This window comes from Gouania willdenowi, chromosome 21 (assembly GCF_900634775.1).
Source record: "Gouania willdenowi chromosome 21, fGouWil2.1, whole genome shotgun sequence".
NCBI classification, from domain to species: domain Eukaryota; kingdom Metazoa; phylum Chordata; class Actinopteri; order Blenniiformes; family Gobiesocidae; genus Gouania; species Gouania willdenowi.
The window spans coordinates 27,204,072-27,226,673 of NC_041064.1; the positions used below are offsets into that span (position 1 = coordinate 27,204,072).

At 36.5% G+C, this 22,602-nt stretch overlaps 1 protein-coding gene across 1 annotated transcript; it reads right to left on the minus strand.

The window, feature by feature from the left end:
• Positions 1-127: 127 nt before the first annotated feature.
• Positions 128-8,747, minus strand: eaf2 (ELL associated factor 2). Its single transcript, XM_028437052.1, has 6 exons — positions 8,551-8,747; positions 6,642-6,736; positions 6,375-6,511; positions 4,614-4,777; positions 1,986-2,207; positions 128-947 (listed from the first exon to the last, which is right to left on the minus strand). The coding sequence occupies exons 1-6, from the start codon at positions 8,651-8,653 to the stop codon at positions 904-906; spliced, it is 765 nt and encodes a 254-aa protein (XP_028292853.1). The 5' UTR covers positions 8,654-8,747; the 3' UTR covers positions 128-903.
• Positions 8,748-22,602: the final 13,855 nt, after the last annotated feature.

Here is a 22,602-nt window from a genome sequence, read left to right on the forward strand (position 1 = left end):
GAGCTAAAAGTAACTGAGGGTTTTAATTATATACGCAGATAATATTTTCAAGCTCCTCTGTTTCATGCACTGATTCTTTAGTTTATTTCAAGTTAATTTAAGTTCTACAAGTAATGCACGCACAGCACACAGTTAAAATCTTTATTGTTTCTACAAAGAAAAATACTTAAAAGGCTTGGGGCTAATGCCATTTTGAGGCTGCACATCGGCTTCCTTTATCTCTCCCTGTATCCTGTATGAGGATAACAAAACAAGGCTTGAACATATGCAGTAGCTTCCTGAACATTGATACAGAGAGAGTTGGGTTTTTGACAAAAGAAAACAAAAGGCACTGGAAGTGCTGTACACTCACAGTGAGGTGAAATATACATGATTTGTTGTTGGTCGAGAATAATCAGAAATATAAATAATTAGATTCAAGTATGGCAGGTTTAAAGATATAAAACATGACTCCAACTGAGCTGTAATGTAGTACATTAAAGTAAATATAACCCATTTATGTATTAAATTATCCCATTATGTATAGTTTTAACATATTGTAATATTGACTGTGAATTACACACCTGTGGCTCAGATGTTGAGCACCAGTTGATCTTCCTAATCCCACCTCTCTGAACTACTGAAGAAAAATGGGGTTGCCTAATAAGACTGGTCCCATCCGAAACATCTTGAGCTGCTCATATTTTCAACACAAAAGGCAGCACTGTATTTTACAGCTCTTAATTAAGGCATTGCGTGCAGAAGACCTAAATTTGATCAGCAGAGACGCAGCACGCTGATTACAGGCAGAGCAGTGGGTTCGTAGACATGAAAAGTCCCACATCACAGGCAGCCACAAACTGACGGGAGTCATTCACTTCGTTCCAGAAATCCTCCTGATGTGTTCAGGTGAGCAGACATCCTTCAGTCACTTTCACTGCCTGATTCACTCAGCTGGAGGTCGTTTTCTGCAGCACAGAGAAAAAAAAAATCAAAAGAACAAAGTTGTGAGTTTTAAGGGCCACATGCAAAAATGTGTATGTAAAACCAACTCCTATTTGTTTCAGTTTGTAATGGTTATCTAAATTAATTAATTCATATTACTGGTATTTATTTTAATCTCTGAACACAATAAAAAGCAAGGATTGTATACATCCTTTGTGTTTCTAGGATTCTGTCATTGACTCGATTCAACTGAATCCTTTTAGCCCTCCATACGTACTTAGCAGGAGCAACCTTTCAGAGGACTCATAGAAGCAGGGTTATTTATTTCATCAAACAGCTCTACCCCCAAACAGCTTTAAAATATATTTATATATTTTGAGAACAACCATTAATCATTTCACTCAGTCACTATGCTTGTCATAATTGTCCATAACATCCAATGATGTCATAATGAATTATTCACATTACTTTAGTGCTTTTGTGTTGCCATCTGCATGGTGGAGTATTTCTCTGGCCTCCTGATTATTCACATTCCTGATTATTATGGGAAATGTTTAGATTGACTGTGTAATATTTTCAATTTTTGAAACTGGTACAGATTTGGGCTATTGTTTCGGATCATCCCAAAAATCTAATTACTTTTTCCTTATCCCATGTTGTATATTAAATGAAAGTTTCATCGAAATCCGTCCATTAGTTTTCCAGTTAGACTGTTCACAGACAAACATCCCAAAAAACGAGTAAATAAATGCCTTCAAAAACATAACCTCTTTGGCGGAGGTGACTAGTTTGGCATCAGTTTATGCATGAGATTATTACTTATGTTCATGTAGTCAAACAGTTAAAGTAGTGGGCTTGCAATCAAAGGGTCACAGGTCCGAATCCAACCTGGGCCATCACTGTGGGATGTTGAGAAAGTCCCTTTTAACCTAACTGCTCATGTTGTACATCATTTTAAATAAAAGTGTCTGTTAAATTAAATTTGAATCATGTAAAAATAAAAAAACAAGCAGTTTCTTAAATGTTAATAACTTTCAGTCAACACCTGATTGTCTACCCACTTAGTGTGTTCATCAGTCCTCCGCTGCTCTCCTGATGGTGGCTGCTGGTGTTAATGATAGGCATGCTGTGATTGGCTGGTGCTGCAGGAGGAACAGAAGTCCGTTCATCCTCTGAATCGCTGCTGCTTGAGCTGTTGTCGCTACTGGAGGAAGAAGTGTTTGAGTCCGAGGAGCTGTCGCCGCTGCTCAGCTGATCCATGACCTGTGCCTCGGCCATCAGCTCTGCACATATTGACAAGTCATAAAATACGTGATCAATGTTTAATTATTGATAAATAAAGACGACTTAATGTTAAGAGAAAAAATATTACATGACAGAATTTTAAAATAATTAATTAAAAAAAATTGTTGTTCATCTTTTTAAAGTATTTTAAAGTAGCTGCACTCACATGTTTGTGCATTAAAGTCCTGTTGAATGTAGGTTTTAACAATATTATTGCTCCTACTTTGCTTAAGGCAGCTAGATGAGTGTAAATGTGTATACATCACATTGTTCCATTTAGTTGTACTGTAAACGATTTTTGCTCACTAGTGGTGAAATTACTGATGCATCCTTTGTGTCAATCTATTTATGTTTAATCATTACAGCCTGGAACAATGTCATCAAGATAATTTAAATTAAGTTGATCAAAACCTAATTACTGAACCTGTTCAGATTCAGTAAATCATAGATCCCTGGGTAGGATTTGGGTGACATTGCTGCTCTCATACGTCTTTATACGACATTATAAATAATTAAAAAGGAGCAGTCAGAATAATCCATTTCAGTACAACTTATATTATACCTTTTAATTGTAGCTTACACATTGTTGTAAATGAAATTTTTATTTTGACACACATTTTTTTTTAAATGTGGTTTTCTTTTTTATAAAAAGAAAAACTTATGTGGAAAACACAGAAGTAGGAAAAAAATAAAGTGGATTTTATAGGGCCCTACATTGTCATGGACCAGTTCTACAGGAGTTTGTTGAGTGATGCTCATTTAACCTGAACAGATCATGTGTTTCAGTTTTGATATCAATATTGCGTTATTTTTATGCCAGAGAAATCTAACATGCAACCTCACATGTACTGTCTAGTATCAAGGGGCCTCAGGTACAAAGACTTGCGTATAAAATGGTGTGAAAAAGCGTACGTTTCAATCCAGAGACAAGCATATGCTGGTGAAAATTCAGATCTTTAAATCTGTGCGTAGGAACATGTAAATCAGCGCGGATGTGAGCGCACGTGTCCCCTCCCTGTCCACGCCCACATTTTCAAATATAAATCATATTAAAATGAGATATCAGAAAAAGCTGCGCTATTACCACCACTAGCACAGGAAAGAAGATATATTTAAACATTATTAGACTGACAGCAATATGTAAGACAGAGATGATTCAACAGTGAAAACACCAACACCACCGCCGCCGCCACGGACAGGTAGTGAACAACATGTGTCTGACTCAGATTAGACAGACAATTTTTATATATTTTCTTAAACTGTAACTCACTAAAAATGTGTAAATGATACATGTCAACAGCAGCTCAGAGGTTCATGCGTGAATGTATTGCATTATTTTGGTAGTGTGTGTAATAAATCCTTAAAACCTTAAGCATCAACTATGTAGAAACGAACATATGCCACCTCAGGACTTTGATGTTGAGGGATATTTAGGGACATTGTTTACACACTACACTTAGCTTCCCATAAAGCAAGTCATGTAACTAACTGCGACACACCCGTCCCAGACACACTGATCACTGATACAGGTTAAGTGGGTGGGGGGCCCGACGGAAGAGGACGGGCGAAGGAGATAATGCCAGGGGGAAAGACAAAGCTCGCTCTCTTCTTCTGGATCCCTGCATGGTGAAGGAACTCAGAGCCGGCACCGAATAGTATCTCACTCACTCATAATTCGTATCTGTAATTAATCGTGTTAAATCCATTTCTTGACTTCACCATGATTATAAATGTGTGTCTTCCTCTAGCATTAAAGAACTGGGTGGGTTATCAGCTCCGGACAGGACCGTGGCGCATGTTGGCTCTGGTCGGCAGTGTAGATCCTCTAGGGACCGGACCAGAGCACATGTAAAGAATATAACCCAACAACGTGAAAAACCGCACATTTCCACACTCACTCCAGTTTCTGAACATCAGGATTTTGCCGTGGACTTTGATGTACACACGTTTTTGGGCGCACATACTTTTTGTACATGAGGCCACTGGTATTTATTTCCGTCACATTGGCTAAATTACTTTGGTTTAAAGGTTACTGAATAAATTCAAGTCACTGAATCGTTTTGAATCAACTCTTTCTAAATGAACCACTATCATCCTTCAATAGAATCAGCAACAACAAATCATGATACAAATCAAATATTTGCACCCCTAAAAAGTATTGTATTTCCATTTAGTATTTATGAAAAGTAAATAGTTATACAACAGTAATAACTTAATATTGTGATTTAAATTCATAAATTGAAACTGTTATGGGACATACAGTATGCTTGTGTGTTTGTGAATCGACACATTTCTTCAGCCCTCTCTTACTAGGGTTTTACGCTGACCCTGATCAAATTTTAGAGCAAATGATTCATTTCTCCACAATGAGCCATGATATTTTGTTCTACTGTATATCAAAGGACCTTTCTCAATGTCATCCATTGGCGATGCGGGTGGAGTCTTCTCTTTGGGTGGAGAGCTCTTGAAGCTGGTGGGTGTCTTACTACTACTGCTATTCTTTATCTGCTGACTCAGCCGGTTTGTTTGTTGCTCCAGGCGAGTATGAATCTTACTGCTGCCCTCAGCCCTGTAAATCCACACAGGAAAAACATAAAAGTAACTCAATAAAATAAAAAATGTATAATGCAACATTACGGATTTTTCCCAATCATCCATTATTTTCTACCTGTGTAGCCTGTAAAAATGTATTATCAGTTCACATTATTACAGTGCTAGAGTTGACACTGTACCATAAATAGGTAAAAATTCTTCTACTTTGTTGACAGATAAAAACGAGATTTGTTCCTGTTGAAGTGAAATCCCTAGATTTACAAACTACAACTAAATCAGATGGGAAATGCAATCAATGATGTTTCTGAAACTGAAAAACATCTCCTCTATATATTCTAGGAGTTTTTACAACAGTCTGTGCAGCAGCTGTTTTATATCGGTAGGATTTTTGATGGCCTCTATTAGGGGTGTTGAAAATAATTGTTTCGGCGATATATCGCAATATTACGTAGCACGATTCTCGGATCGATTCAAACTAAATCCATATCGATTTAAAAGAAAAATTTTAACCTTTATTTAACCAGGAAAGTTTTTTGCACTGCAGGAGACATTGTAACTGCACAAAAAAATGCGCTGAAACCTGGGCATGTTGACCAGCTTGTTTTTTTTCAATAAAATCTAAAAAGAAAGTACTAACTTTCTGCATTTATTTGTTGGCATATAGCTCAATTATGTTGCACTAACGTCATGTTGCACTAAAGTCAAATCTTGGCAGATTGTATGTTACTTTTTATGTGAAGTTGTTGACACATGGCATGTTAAAGTCAATGTTTTGAGTGTTAAATATGCAAAAAAATATATTTCATACATAATGTTCTCATGAAGGTGTACACATTTACAGAATAGTTGTTTCTTAAGCATATATTTAAAAAAACCCTAGTTGTTTCTTAAGTCATACATTTAAAAAAAAAAAAAAAGCCCTCGTCGCCTTATACTTATACCTCTGAACCTGGTTCCGCTGGAGATTTCTTCCTGTAAAAAAGAGGGATTTTTTCTTCTCACTGTCGCTAAATGCTTGTTCATGTGGATCTTGTTGGGTTCTTTCTTTCTTACTAAGGACTTTATATTTTGTTCAGTGCTTTGAGATGACTGTTGTATGTTGCACTATATATATGAAGTTGAATTGAAATAATATCATGATATAATGTATCATATTGCCAGATGCCAGGCTATACACACCCCTAGCCTCTATTCAGGTGAGGGATCTGTGAACAAAAAGCTGAATCCTTGCATTTCACTTAATGCAGACAGTAAATGTGCTGTACTCCTCTGAAACTGTGAAGCGACCACTCCCACAGCTTAGCTGTCTGAGCAGAGTCAAGAAGTAAAAGGGACAGGGCTGTAACAATGCGTTGACTTATTGGTTATTTTGTTTACCACCAAGACCCAGACCCTGGTAATTATTATTACTAATAAAAACTAGAAATGTGATGTTATGGGGCAAATAATTACTGCACATTATATCGTTACAATTTTGATATTACCACATTAACAGAAAATTTGCTTCATTTTTTACCTCATCTGGAGTAAATAGTCATTTATAACAAAAATGTAAAATTAATAAATAACAGAACAAGAGCTGTATCTTTTTTAGTAGCAGTTTTTGGGCCCACCTGGTCTTCTTCACAGCTATATTGCTGTTGATTTTCTCCAGTCTGTATTCTCCTGTGTCATGATTAACAATGAGGATGCACTCTTTCATGTAGGGCCGCTTGGATCCCTTAAAGATTGTTACAGGAGCACTGGAGCCCTGAAACACAGTCGGTGATGATGAGATTGAGGATTGGACTAAAAAACAGAAAAATATTTTGTTCTCCTAGAAAACCTAAGTAGTCTAGTGGAGTACCACTTTTATCCCTTAAATAACCAGCAAAGCTTACCTCTAAGTTGGGTAACGTTATAGTGACTTGTTCTCCTTTGCCGACCTCAAGCTCACCTTCACATGTTGTATCAATCGATGCTGGTTTGAAGTCATCTGTGACATTAAACAGCAAAACAATTAAACCACACTGTACATTGTATAATACATAGCTGACAACCTACAGAAAGCACAAAACAGGATGCCTAGAGAGAATGTAGTGATGAATTTAGAAGTGAAACAAGTTTCTGTCAGAGTTACAGACAAATAGGTTTAGCTCTGAACCTTTTTTGTTTACACGTGTTTTGGAAATATTGACAGATGACTCACCAGTGTTGAGAGTTCAAAGGAGGTGGAAGACTACATTTGGAAAATTTGGCTTAGACAATGGGGGAATGAAAGAATAGTGAGTTTGAATTAGGTGTGCATGAAAAAGGCGGACTTCCGAGGGTGACAGAAGAATGACACCTATAGTAAACTGTAAGGGAATCATTTAAAGACAATAGGGTGCTGTCAGTAAGCTGGCTGGTTTAGCGACAGGAGCTCCGTCTAACAGTAACAGTGAATAAAATTAAAGTTGCATCTAACAATTTTTTGTTATATTTGACATAAAACTTCATTGTCGTCACAATTTAAAAATTAAACAAAAAACACAAACTTAAAGAGCCAGCGGTTTTGAACAAGGAGTAGTAAACAAAAACACAAAATAAGTAAGTCAAAAAAGCTGTAGATAACCTGACTTTCAGGTTGTGGCAGTAATGAGGTTTAAACCAACTAGAGTGTCAACACATTTCTTTTTCTTAATAAAAACCAGTATAAAAGTATACATGAAGAGAAATCCTATCCTTGTTTAATGCCATTTAGCAGCACTGCAGGTGAATAAAAAATTATAATATTCTGTAAGTGTTTAAGCTTGTGTTTGCAAGTCCAAAAATAAAGCAACACGGAAAACCTCTTTTTGTCTTGAAACTTTTAAATGGGTTTTTTCACAGTCAGTGACTGTCAATGTCCGACAGTTTACGGTGGCACTCGTAGGCCTCGTGCAAGTGGAATTTTGCTGTAGAACTTGAATAGCAAAGCCCATGTGACTGTTATTCATGTGTGATCGTGCAATGTCCAAGAACAGGGCCTTGCACCCTCCCTCCGCCCCCAGAAACTATTTAAAAAATAAATCCAATTTAATTCTGTTTTTTTTTTTTTTTTTAAATCTGTTTCATTTTTTTATTGATTCATTATTACCTCCACCAATTTATTTATTTGTTAGCAGGGTTATGTCAAAAGCACATAACACATTTTGACAAAATTGTCACCAAAGATAGACCTTACACCGAGGAAGAGTCAATTCAATTATTTAGGGGATCCGGGGAAGTATACTGGTTCTGAATCAGTTTGAAAAATCTCCATCTCTTATTTAGAAATTTAAAAAAATTCTCGGCTCGTAAATTTCCAATCTTTAATAAATTTGACACGGATCAGAGACCGTTTGCACAGTCATCGTGATTTTAAAAAAAAAATAAAAAAAATAAATGGGGGTTCCCATAAATCATGGTACCATGATCACTGATTCAGATAACTGCCAATTTCTGGAGGGGTTAACTTTTATCTTTTATAAGCACAATTGAGAGATTAGGAATAATGTGCACAATATTACCAGCATATGGTTATTTCAAGGCTCTGCATTTATACAGCAAGGCCACGAGGGGGTGGTAGAACGCAGCCGAAAAGCAGCGTTACTTTTAGTTACATATACTTAAAGGATTATTTATACTATTATATACTACACAATGTAACGAAGCAATGGAATTACACATAGTAAGATAATAAATAACACTAACAATAAGATGAGCGTCATTCTGAATCAAATGGTATTCAGCTCTCTTCGGTTTGTTAGCAGCTAACTAGCATGCTACTATGACATAGTACAAACTTACATCGCACAGTGTGGTAGGCACTTTTGGGGTGCTTCTCAAATGTCTCCCCTAACTTCAGGACATGTTCCTGATTGTCAAAGTTGGAGTAAGCTGTTCCGTTCATTCTTCAAGTATCATGAGCAAAGAATTCAGCGGAACTTTTCTATCCAGTAATCTGACACGACACGACACTAACAGTTCACTGTAAGTCCCGCCCTACGACCATAAAGTTCAGCTGTGATTGGTCGCAGCAGACCGTTCTCGGATTGTCTCCAAGAACTGTCAATAATCGGCAGTATTCAAAGATTCGGACAATTATTTTGTTGTTGTGTTTTGATCGAATATATCTTTGTGATATATATTTTACATACGTATACGATACAAATGTATAAAAGTATAATGGTAATAATAATAAAAACAAGGCCGTGGCTATTCGTACGGAAACTACCAATTGACTACTCCTCTATCCGTACGGAGCGGCCCCACATTGGCCAGTTTAGGTGACGTGATATGTGCACCACGTGAATTAAAGTTCCGTTTTATTTTAGCTCTTATTTAATTTTTGCTACCACGCTAATCCGTTTATTTTAACCCTAACCCTAACCCAGAAAATACCCTAAAATGTTTATTTTTTTTCGTATTTGTATTTTTAACCGTATCCCTAACCCTAACACAGGAAATACCCTAAAATGTTTATTTTTTGTACATGTATTTTTCGAGGTGTAATTTGCAGTGTTAAATATGTTAAAATGAAAAAAAATATATATGACAAAAGTGGGATTCGAACCCACATTAGCGGAAGGAAGGATCCTTAAGTGTGGCGGCTTAGACCACACCTGGCACAGTAAAAACACAGGCACATTATGCTTTTGTAGAAAAGGTCAGGAAAAGGTAAATTTCCATATCAATAGTCCCGGGGTCAATTCATACGTTTCCGTATGGATAGACACTTTGTAAGAACAATCCTTATTCAAAAAACAGAAAACAATAAAGTGCTACAAACACTGAACACAACTAGGCTTACGTTGAAAAACGAACGATTATACTTGATAGCCTATGTAAAATTAGCATTTGCAGCTGCTCCGCTGTTTCGTCATCAAAGCTTTATTGCTTTTCTTTCTATTTTACCTTGTCTTTTTTTTCTTATTTATTGCTGCTGCAATGACAGCATTTCTCATGGGTACTAATAACAGTGTCTTAATATTTTAAAAACTGTTTCATGATCATAATGGCTTCAACATTGTATTTTCAACCCACAATCCTAGTGCCAAAACAATATTATTGAAAATGCAATCTCATTCCTACAAGTAAAGTTTACATATAATAGTCAATAGACTCTCAGTTTAACTGTACTTTTAATTTGATTTGAGTATCCTTTAATGGACCAAATAAATGGTCCTGTACGGAGGTAGATCTGTGTCTTATTATTCAATTTAGGGGAAAAAAAACAAAACAAAAAAAACTGTTCGATCAAAAAAGTTTACTTCAATAAATTAAAAAAACATTTCTATCAAAGAAAAAATGTGTTCAAATGCAAATACAATATTTGAGACCCAAATAAGTGCACATGAAAAAATTTTTTTTTTGATTGAAGTGATTTTTTCTTTATTGTAATGTTTTTTTTAATTGAATAATAAAGACAAAAATCCACCTCTATAGTCTTGGTGCATTGACCTGATGGCAGTTTAGAACACCACATGCTTGTGTAACGTGTCATAAATCTCATTAAGTGTAAAATAATCAAATTTCCCTTTTTTTTCGGCTCTTAAGGATTCCTAAAATCTAAATTCCTGCCCTGTGTGCCTTTACTGCTGCAATATGCTCTGCTGCCTGATCATAGTAAAGGATCAATGTCTTTCAAAAAGAAGGAAGGTCAGGTGGTACAGTATACACAAATGTTATCACACTCACAGAAAGGGTAATAAACAAAAGAATCAATAAAAAAAGATATTATTATTGCCAGATGATTAGATTATTATATTAGATATTTTAGAATTACAGATATGTGCGTATGCATACACACTAATTGTCATTCAATAGTATTCATGCCCCTTTACCACATTTTGTCACATAGAAAATGGTAGATGGTTTCCAACAAAACAAAAAATGGAACATTATGGAAACAAAATATTCTGTTACCCTGTGTCAGTCTTTTTTGGACCCATTAGATCCCAGCTGCAAGTGTTTAGCACATCTACAGACTGATGTTTTTGCATGTCTTTTTTGCAAAATAGTGCTAGCTAAACCCAATTGAATAGAGAGCGTCTGTGAACAGCAATTTTCAATTTTAGCTAGAGATTTTTAATCGGATTAAGGTCTGAACTTTGACTGGGCCATTTTAACACATGAATGTGCTTTAAAAGGTACCTGTAGTGAATTTTAGATTGCAAGCTCTCTCAAAAGGTCATATATGCACATGAAGAATGGCTACTCCTGCATCATGAAGGACCCCACTCACCCTGCAAACTACCTCTTTATCCCCTTAACCTCAGGAAGACGGCTGCAGAGCATCAAATGCAGGACCACCAGAATGAGTAACAGCTTCTCCCACCAAGCTGACAACGCCCACTTCCTGCACATCTGCACTTTTCCACTCACTTGTTTACATTCTGCAGTTGCTGGTGTGATACCTTGATACTAGCTTATATACTTGTGTTTTACTATTTTGTTTATATATTTAGGGCTTAACATTGGGTATACGCAATTTCATTCTATACATGTTCACAAGAGCATGAATGACGATTAAAAATTCTTGAATCCTAAAATATGATATGAGTTTTAGTCAGTTAATCCTTCTAAACTTTTTGCAGCCAGTAGCATAAAAAACCTACTCATCAGAAAGACAGATGGCTGTAGAAATGTCATGGCATTGTATAGGGGCAAGCAGCTGCTCACTTCTTTCCCTCTGTTTCACCGTGTCACTGCTAACACCGTCTCTATGGTAGCGGCACACAGAGGATGTCCTTCTCGGACATTGTTTACTGTGGGGGATGCCCTTGAACTGCTGGAGGCGAGGTTTACTGTTACCAAGCAACTGTCCAAAGGCCCCAATCGAAGGCGTCCATGATGTAACCTGGTAGATGGTGAATGAGACAACGGCAGTGCTCTGCAGGCAGACGATTATCAGCCACAGGAAACTGCACGAAAACTACAAGAGCAGTTTAAAGTTCATTTGATGATAAAAAAAAGTTCTATCGTTTACACCCCACTCCCCATACTACAAAATAAACAAATCAATCAATTACGCAATCAATCAACCAACCATGCACATACTCTCTTGCACATACACTTTGCACTGATATATTTATATATTTATACTGAATCCCTCTCTGACCTCACCTGGTTTTTAGCCTTTTTACTCTTGTATTCTTTCTGCTTATTCAACTGTTTTTGTTGTGGCTAATGCAACGTAATTTCGTTCAAATGCATCTCTGATGGTATTTTGAATGACAATAAAGGAAATCTATCTATCTATCTATCTATCTATCTATCTATCTATCTATCTATCTATCTATCTATCTATCTATCTATCTATCATCTATTTATCTATCTATCTATCTATCTATCTATCTGTCTATCTATCTATCTATGTATCTATCTATCTATCTATCTATCTATCTATCTATCTATCTGTCTATCTATCTATCTATGTATCTATCTATCTATCTATCTATCTATCTATCTATCATCTATTTATCTATCTATCTATCTATCTATCTATCTATCTATCTATCATCTATTTATCTATCTATCTATCTATCTATCATCTATTTATCTATCTATCTATCTATCTATCTATCTATCTATCTATCTATCTATCTATCTATCTATCATCTATTTATCTATCTATCTATCTATCTATCTATCTGTCTATCTATCTATCTATGTATCTATTCAATCAATCTACTATTATTGAGCACTTGTGTTAGACACACTGCAACACAAATGCATCATTAAAGAAAATAATGTCAACACAGACAATATACAAGGTCCTCAATCCTAATCTTTATCACATCAGTCGCCCAACCACACACACACCCTTAGCAAAAAGTAGTATACTTGAATTTCATTTTATTAAGTATGCTTGAGTATAAGTATAGCAAGTATACTATGGACCATGTACTTATAGCGTACTAGAAAGTATACTAATTTAATACTTCTTTTGACTAAATTGGAACATTTTAAGTTTATAAAAGTATACTAAAAATGTACTTTATTAGGTCATTTTAAGTTTGCAAAAAGTACACTCACCACAAAATCCTACAGAGTTGACCTAGGTGAGACTTGAAACAGTGACCCTTTGATTACAAGCCCACTGTCTTTAACCACTAGGCCACTACACTCCATACCTTCCCTAACCCTAGCCCTAACAAGTACACATCTATATACTACTAGTATACTAGGTATATACTTCTAGTCCACATTTTAGTTTATTAAAGTATACTTACAGTATATTTTTATGAACTACATTTTGTTTAACACTAGTTTACTTGTTGTTCTACTTTAAGCATACTCCGTTAACTCATACTGTACGTACACTAGACTGCAATGAACTTGATCAATAAAGTAAAGTCAAAGGTTTCTCTGTTCTTGAGTATGTTTTTAATGTATATAAAGTTAATGCAGTTGAGCACACAAAACTAGTTGCTATTTATATACTGTAAACTTTTAAACTCCAGCTCTGAATGATCTTGAACATGTAAGTTTATAACAGGGGTAATACCTCAAAGCAAATGAGTGTCGTGAAATTTTTTTTATTCTGCTAAATTAAATGTAAGCACAAGTCATTGACTTGACCTTATTCTGTACTTGGATCAAGATATACTAAATATTAATACTTATCCAACATTGCTCGCCCCGGAGGGGATGGCGCTCTTCCACCAAGAGAGGGCGCCACCGCACTCCAATGGTTCTTTATTTACAGCAATGGCAGCCGTTCCGGAGCAGTTTACTATTGCAGAGCAATAAAAATAGAGCGAATTAGACAGTTTGTAATGCACTTTTGAACAGCAAGACGTTGAAATAATCACATTTGGTATTATTATTATTATTATTATTATTATTATTATTATTATTATTATTATTATTATTATTATATCTAAACCCATTAATGTGTGCATTAGAGCATGTTAGTGGATTATCCCCTGCTAAACTAGTAGATTAAGGCAGTGTTTTTCAATAATTTTTAAGCCAAGGTACATCTTTTCATTGAAAAAAATCTCAAGGCACATCAAGAATCAAAAATGTAAAAAAACAAAAAAAAACAAAAACAGAAAATAAAACATCAACTTTATAGCCAATATTAACAATATATAGTCATTCTAACAAAAGTGTCTTGAATAGGAATCAAATAAAAACAAACAAAAACGTTGTATGTTGTTTCATATTTCTACTTTCTAATAAAAAAAGAACAATTAACAATTTGCACAAGTGTTTTTAATAGGAATCAAATGAACAACAGCAACACAAAAAAATCTATTATGATATTTTATATTTATTTTACCAGCAGAAGATGGATGGATGGATATACCAGTATTTATTTTTTCAAATAAAAAGTGTAATTAACAATATGCAGTGATTTTTATCAAACAGTCTTGAATACAAATATAAAACAAAACATTAAATATGATTATAACTACAATTAAACTTTCTTCTGTTAAATATTGTTTTGTGTTATGCAACATATTTTTTTACATTATATTTTGTATGTTTTTATTATATTTACATAATTTATTATTGTTAATAATAAATACATTTATAACACATTTTTATCATTCAATTTTATTCTGTGTTAAAAGTGTTAGTTTTCAAAAATGTTTTTGAGACCAATTTGACAACAAAAACAAAAATGAAGAAAGCTATTTTGTGATATTGCTATGAATTTATGTGCATATTTGAGATTTCTAAACAGCTAGCTTAAACAAAAAGGTAACTTTTGGAATTTAAGCTTTGTGTTTCTCTTAGCTGTAAAGATTATGTATAAGCTCAGCTAATTATGATCATGGTAGAAGGAAAGGAAAGTTAGAAGCCCTAAGTGAGATTGAAAGCACAATTAAAACAAATTTACGTTAGGAAAAAAAAAGGATTTGACGGACTACATAAATACATATTGTATATATACATACATATGACAGTGTATTGTATAAATATTGTAAACAAATGCAGTTATTGACAACAAATTTCCAAAAATCCCAGTTATGTCAATGGATTCGAATTGCCCACCAATAATTTTCTGGAGCAAATTGATCACGTGACGGTAAAGCATTTTGGACTTCCGTTTTCGCAGCTCTGGCTGCATCCGAATAGTCCCTCATTGCTCCTTTACTATCCACTGTTCCTCAGGAAAAGAGGCTCAATGCTTCCTTTTTTGCCTCCTTTAGCCTAGGAAACACTGATGCATTCTTTATCAAAGGAGACAAGATAATGTTGACCCACAATTCCTTGAGGCAACAACATTTAAAGGGACACGCACACCCGAGTGCTGACAAGTAACGGCGATCATGTAAGTTACCAATTCAATAATATGCCTTGATCAACTTTAAATAAATAATCTAAAACCCATATATTATTATATGTAATACATATTGTCAGATTATAACTGACATAAAACAGACTCTGTTGTTCAGGAAAAAGGGGTCAGAGATATTTTTTGTCAAATTATGTTTTATTCAACATATTTCATATTTCTGAGTGGAAGGTGAGTGTGAACAACCATTCTCAATGTGATGTTCTTTTAGTTCCACTTTTGTTTCTCATAGCCTGGTAGCCTCTTTTCCTTTGACAGGCTCAAGGAGAGTCAGCCTGCGTTTTACAGGAGGAATCATCGCTCTGTTAAACAAGGGAGAACTTTCTGTTGTCTCTCCCGCACCGTGTCAGAGTGGTTTTTCACTCCAGAGACAGATACTGTATCTCAGGAAATACAGGTTTCAGGATGCTGACACATGCCTCTCTGCTGTGTCTTTTGCGACAGAGCAATTGGTTCACGTCTGTAGATCTGAAGGATGCATATTTCTACATTCCAATATATCCTCCCCACAGAAAGTATCTAAGATTCGCTTTCAGGGGGATATGTTACGAGTACCACATGCTCCCTTTTGGTCTTTTCTGAAGCCTGAGGGTGTTTGTGCGGGGCACGGAAGTGGCAATAGCCTCACTGAGACAGCGGGGCATCCGCTTGGCTATGTATCTGAACGTTTTGGCACAGTCGGAGGCGGAGGCCAGAACGCACACGCGCATTTTGTTATGTCACCTGTCCAACCTGGGCTTTGTGATAAACAAAAAGAGCATCTTGTCCCCAGGAGAGGAATTAGTTTTCCTGGGACTATCCCTGCAGGATTCACGAAAGGTTTAGGGGTATTAAAATGTGTGCAAATGTCACTCCACGCGCTAATAAGGAGTACAAACTCCAGGGAATCAGGACTGCGTGTCAGAATGCGCCCTCAATCCATTTAGCATGTTTCCCTCTGATGAATATATAAAGTAGGCTGATTTCATAAGGGGCGCACAAAAAATATGGGAGGAGGACATGCAGATAAATTAATGCAGTGGGCGGAATGCAATTCATCAAATCTGGAACTGTTGGTAGTGATTGTTTTAGCAATCAGAAAATAGTACGACTGACAAGCAGGTGCATACACTCCCGCAAAGATCCACTGCAGTAACGGTTGACACAAAACACAGTGGAGATGAAGAAAAAATGCTTCAGTTAACTTTTGTAGTATAAAAAAATTATTTCAATAAAACAATAGTCAATATTTAACAGCCACTGAATAAGAAAATGCAGAGTAAAGTGTTGATGCAAGGAGCATCAGGCCATAATCAGCTGATCGGATACATAATTTACGCAGTGATGGCACAATGTTCACATATGAGTGTGGTGACACTACTCAGGAGCTCAGACCTAGTAAATCATCTTCAAATGGTGCAGACTGGTTGACAGACTGTGTTGCTGCATTACCTCAGATCAATAGGACGCTTTGTTTTAAAAAAACAAACAAACAAAACATTTCTATTTGTTTATTTAGTTTTCTACATCATTAAATGTTTGTGCAGCAGGCAGATAAGTCCATCTGCCTCCAATTTAACTTCCACAAATGTCATTGTGTGCTTCTGTACACTCACGTCTCCACATGGAATTAGCAAAATGCTCATTTAAATAGGGTGGTCTCCACCACTTCTGCACGCTCGTTAACTCATTCAGTGCCAGCCATTATCAGATTTTCTACCCCCCCTCAGTGCCAGCCGTTTTTGAGCATTTTGACTGCACTAGCACTATGACTATCTGAAATCTGACACCGGATTCTGAAAGATTGAAGCCTCTACTTTCTTCAAAAAAAAAAAAGAATTTGTTTCTGGCTCATTTCGTTCTTTTGTAATCAGCTGTTGAATAGAGCAAGTTTTACACAAATCTTCAGTTTCAGAGCAAAAAGAAGAGAAAACAGCCTTTTTCTAAAAAAAAACCATGTCAGTGACTTTAGAGCTATTTTTTTTTATTTTTTTTGCTTTAGTGACAACTCTAACCTCTGAACATTGTTTCCTTATATAATACAAACAAAAGAGACCGGGCTTTTGATGGCAAAATTATTATTATTTATCTATATGGGTCAGAGTTGAATTTAATTCTTACTGTATTTTGGCGTTCCATCAACTTTCTCTCCCTTCAGTCTGCACACATGCAACATCTTCTTCCTCCTGGATGTGCAGAGTGTCACTGCGTTCCCCGTTTTTTTATGGTTGTATCTCACCAACGCCACACTATCCATGAGTTCCACACTTGCTCTGGTCGAGTGTGTGCTGCTGTGAACGTCAACTCTGTATGTAGCGCCATTTTCTGTCTCATAAACACCTTTCCTCCTCTTCCTCTTAGCTCTGCTGAGCATGGATGATCTCTCATCCAAAGATGCGCTGCTATCTCGTGTCACCTATTATTTTGCTATCTGGCTCACAGGCTGGGGGTATTTTGTCGATCATATTCAATTTAATTTGATGTTTGTGGGAATTTAATTTAATTCCCACAAATAACACAATTGAAAAGCTTATTGTTTGATAAAAAAAAACAAGAAGATATGTAGCCTATGTGGTAGATAAAACTGTGTGACGTAAACGTTGTGTATCTGCTAATGATCCCATAATTTTCTAAAAATTTAAAATTGTAATGTGAATGTAAACTGCTGTAAAAGTTAATTGTTACCACTGCAGCTTGATTCCTAATTATCACAAGAGTAATTATTGTTTATCCATTAATGGGACAGACAGTAATCCTTCCATAGTGAACCTCTCTTTCCTTCACACACACACACACACACACACACACACACACACACACACACACACACACACACACACACACACACACACACACACACACACACACACACACACACACACACACACACACACACACACACACACTTTTGTGCGCAAATGCATGTAGCTGTGACTGATGTTCCTAACAGGACCCTGGGGACCATGCTATATTTTACCTTTCAGGTGGAAAAAAATCAGCTTCAGACGGCATCGGAGTCTACACTGTGAACTCAGAGGTTTGCAGTATTGTGCACACGTCAAAATACATTATATTTCAATTCAAATTCCATAAAATGATCCTTGATAACAGAATAGCTTTTTAAGAGATTTTTTAGATTCTTCATTCATCCATCCATTTTCTGACTCGCCTGCTCCTTTTTCAAGGTCGCGGGGAGATTCTCCTTCAGTGCTGTGCAATTGTCTTCACATCACTAACATTTTTCCCATCAGAGTTATGTGCTATCTAAAATAACTCAAGCAGAAGAATTGCAACCCTTCCTTTCCTTTATTTTGCCCTAGTTGTAACTTTTAAGCTGAGATGCCTGTTAGATATTCATGCTGTGTTTTGAACATGTGACTTCAGTTTCGACCAATGCTTGTTAGAAATCGAAAAAAAACTGCAAACCTCTTTCATGCAAAATACAGATATTAAAAATATAGCTAATCCAGGCATGTGCAAGTGTAACCGTTCGAGACTCTGTGTTGTGTTTAGAGATGTTTTATTCTGACAGCAGCAGGAACACACACACAAATCCTCCAGTCAGTTTTCCCCATAAACATGCCCCTCTCACACGGAAATTGTTAACGAAAGGGCCGCTGTATATACCACGTATACACCACTACAACAGAACCTAGCATACCTGACAGCAGCAGGAACACACACACAAATCCTCCTGTCAGTTTTCCCCATAAACATGCCCCTATACAAAACAAATGACATAAACATGTATTACAATACATCGGAAGCACTTTAGAACAGGTTTTAATTCAGCCAACTAACTTGGAAACATAACTAATAAAGATATTTTTATCTGGACAGCAAAGCCGCTTACCTCTCACATGGAGATTGTTAACAAAAGGGAAGAGGTAAAGGCGCGTGAAAACAAGACATAGGTGGAAGTGCTACATTAAAAACTGAACGTGGGGACACACACATAAATTAAGGTTCCACATACTGATTTGGAGGCCCAACTGGTCAGGTATGAACTAATAAAATAATATAAACTTAAGATGACAGATTTTGTGTAATTATAACAAAATAATTTACATGCATACATAATTAACACTGTTACACATATCTGCTGAGCTAAATTATATAGACCAAGATGCCATGGATGAAATGCTCCATCCATTATTTCTCCACACATATTCTGTGGAAGGTCAAGAAGGCCAAAGCCAGTCCATAAGAACACAATCAGCAGACAACTTTACCATTTACACTCCAATCCTATTTGTCTGATGGTATCCAATCAAAATGTACTGTGCCCGCTAGCCTCTAGCTGGCTCCAGTGCTACACTGGTACTACAGCAGGTCAGGTTACAGTAGCAAACTCGAAAGCTGATTGGTTAACGCCAGAGTTTAATTTCCATTAATTTAAACTTCAGTTGCCAGCACTGTTGATTCTGAAGGGCGAAGGGCAGATTTTAGACCCTGGCAAGGCATGATGGCTGAATTTGATTGGATAAAAGCTCTAACATAAAGGCCAGCCCTACAAATCTCAACCTGAGACTGGAAGCAGAGCAACCAACAGGAAAGCTATGAAACAAAGGGACGGAATCACTAAGATCTTCCCTAAATCTTTTAGTGATGTAGTTTCCTCACCTGCGGCACGGAATGCAGTAAGATTACGGCAATGATTAGTGCACGTGCAGAACTGGTGCAGACTGTCCTTATTTAAATGAGCGTTTTGTATGTGTTGTGTTGAACATGGAGGTGGAACATGAGCGCGGAAGCGAAAATACAAATGTGAAGCAGCAGAATTGGAGGTGTTAGTAGAGGAAACAAATAAAAAAAATGGATGAATTACTGCAGATATATATATTCATCCCGCAGTGGAGAAATGCGTGTGGATGTTAATGTGAGTGACGGACGGGTGCGTGCGTACAGCTGTTAGTGTGTGTGTGTGTGTGTGTGTGTGAGACAGTAATCATCGGAGGAGAGATGTGCATGCATGCAGCTGATAGCGTGTGTGTGAGACAGTGATCGGCAGAGGAGAGATGAGCATGCGTGCGGCTGATCGCATGCGCGTGTGTGAGACACTGACCCACGGAGGAGAGATGGACGCAAGTTCTCTCTCTCTCTCTCTGTCTCTCTCACACACACACACACACACACACACCTCAACAGCCCACCACTGCATCCAGTTGAGGTCATTCGGAGCTTTGTGGTGATAAAGAAAACTTAAGAAGCTAAATAGCCATTTGATTAAAAATACTAAAAGTGTTTTTTGTTCATGTGCTGTCAGGTTGACAAGTTATAGCAGAGCGACCCAGCTGAGCAAATTTCTTAAAAGACACTGAAACTGTGAAGGACATGAATTAATTTTTTTCCAAATTAAACATTATTCAGGCTGTCCTTTTTCAGAGTGAGTTTACTCTTTAATATTCAAGCCCAGTGATAGACTGGCATCCTATCAAGGAGGGTATATACAATGCCTTACACCTCAGGCTGGACAATATGGAACAAATATTGGCTATCGCAAACACATATCTCAAAATGGTGACATACAATATAAATCTCGATATTTTTAACTCAACAAAGTCTTACCAGAAAGATATTTCTGGGTTAAATTTGCAGATGCAAAATTCCACACAGGCACGTTCATTAACAAACAGCTGCACAATATGTGCCACTTTTGGCTTTTTCTCTTATAATTGAGTTCTGTAGTGTGGCTTGTTTAGGGGTTGGTGTGAGTTTGGACGCAGTCAGAAATCCACCTAACTGTGCTTTTTTGAGAAGTAGCGAAAGCAGCGATTCCTAAAACGAGTATTCTTATACAAAATAAGCTAGAAAATAAAAACATGCTATACAATATTGGAATTTTCTAAATCGCCAAAACAGAAATCTCGATATATCTTGAATCCCGATCGCCCAAGCCTACTTATGCCCTATGTCTCCTGGGATATGCTCCAGCATCCCCTGCGGCCCTGTACAGGAAAAAAAAACATATACTGTATATAGATGACGAGACTCTTTAATACAGTATGTCCAGCTCTTCATCAAAAAAATGACCACTTTATTACACCAATACACCACATTTCAAAGTCAAAGCAAAGGATTTTGTTGAAGTACACAGTAGTAAACAAGACACACGCCTTAAAAAATAAAAGGTGTTTTAATCTTCATCACGATGACAAATACGGATTGTGTAGCAGCCTTATATTACCAATAGGTCTCGGCCAGAGAGAGCATCAGCATTTTTTTCGACAAGAGACTGTTTGCCATTAAATTTCTGCTATTATCTTGCTACAGATTAAGGATGGTATCCTCAAAATTTGCAGTCACTAAAAATTCCTCTATGTAGATGTTTAAGGGAATGCAGAGGAGGGGTTTAGTTGTTTGCGATTTAATATCAGTATTTATTGTACCCACACAACAGGGAAAACGAGTCAAAAACAAACACAAAAAGGGTGGCAGAATCCGCTTCACAACACCAGTTCACAATGTAGGGGGACAAGGGGTTTTATGAATGATAATATTTATTATTATTAATATTACATTGACATTTGCCAAGATGCCATCTAAGATTGAGTTATAGTGTCCTAGATCAGTGGTTCTCAAACTTTTCAGCCCGCAACCCCCAAAATAAAGGTGCCAGAGACCGGGGACCCCCACTGTACCTGAAAGTGGTTGAATCACTTTCACTGTTATCCTTGAAGTTTAGTATTATTTGGGTTATGGACTGTAGTAATCTTAAAGATGTAAATCCTTGTTTTAATCAGAAATAAAATGGGTTAAAAGTGACCAAAAATTGTGGTAAAGGTAGTGAAATGATATTTTAAAACCCACAGAAATTGGTTAAAAGTTGAAAATTAGTGGCCAAAAACGGTCAATATTGGCTTAAAAGTGGCAAAAAAAAAGTAGGAACAAATACCGATAATTTAAACTAGCAAATAATGGCATGACACATCATAAATGTGGTTAAATTGGCATAAAAAAAAAAGCATGAAATATGTTGAAAAGAGGTTAAAAGTCACAATAATGGGTCAAGATATGTGACATTAGGTGGAAAAGTAGTGGAAAGGTTTATAAGTCCTGAAAATGTCTTGAAAGTGGAACAAATGTGCAGAAAAGGCATCGAAATTTGATGGAGAAGTGGCAGAAATGGGAGTAATGAAGCACAAACATGACAAGAAAAAGTGATGAAAAAGGGTAAATATAAGCAAAAATGGGCTCAAATAAATATAAATATTTTTAGTTTCTTAAAGGCATCTGATCCCCACCACGAGGTTGACAACCCCTGTCCTAGATCACATAAAGCATTATTGTCATTCAGGGTGTGAATTCAAACTGTAAACTCTTCAATAATGAGCAATAATGTACATGAACCAGAGACAAATAGTAAAGTTTAAGCATGTACTGTATTAATCAAACAAGTTATCTATTTGTAAAAACACACTAGAAGAATCCTTCAGAATAACCGCTTACATTTGTAGGTAAGGTACATGGGCCCAGTCTCTACATAGGCCCGTCTCTATGGGTGGGCCTTAGGGACCCAGCCCGTGCAGCACAGGCATTGTGCCCACCCACTTGTGACACAGTTTTTT

Coding starts and splice junctions, on each gene's coding strand:
- eaf2 (XM_028437052.1), bottom strand. CDS start 8,653: ATGAACGGAACAGCTTACTCCAACTTTGACAATCAGGAACATGTCCTG. Junction 6,737..8,550: donor TGCCTACCACACTGTGCGAT/GTAAGTTTGTAC, acceptor TTAATGTCACAG/ATGACTTCAAACCAGCATCG. Junction 6,512..6,641: donor TAACGTTACCCAACTTAGAG/GTAAGCTTTGCT, acceptor ACTGTGTTTCAG/GGCTCCAGTGCTCCTGTAAC.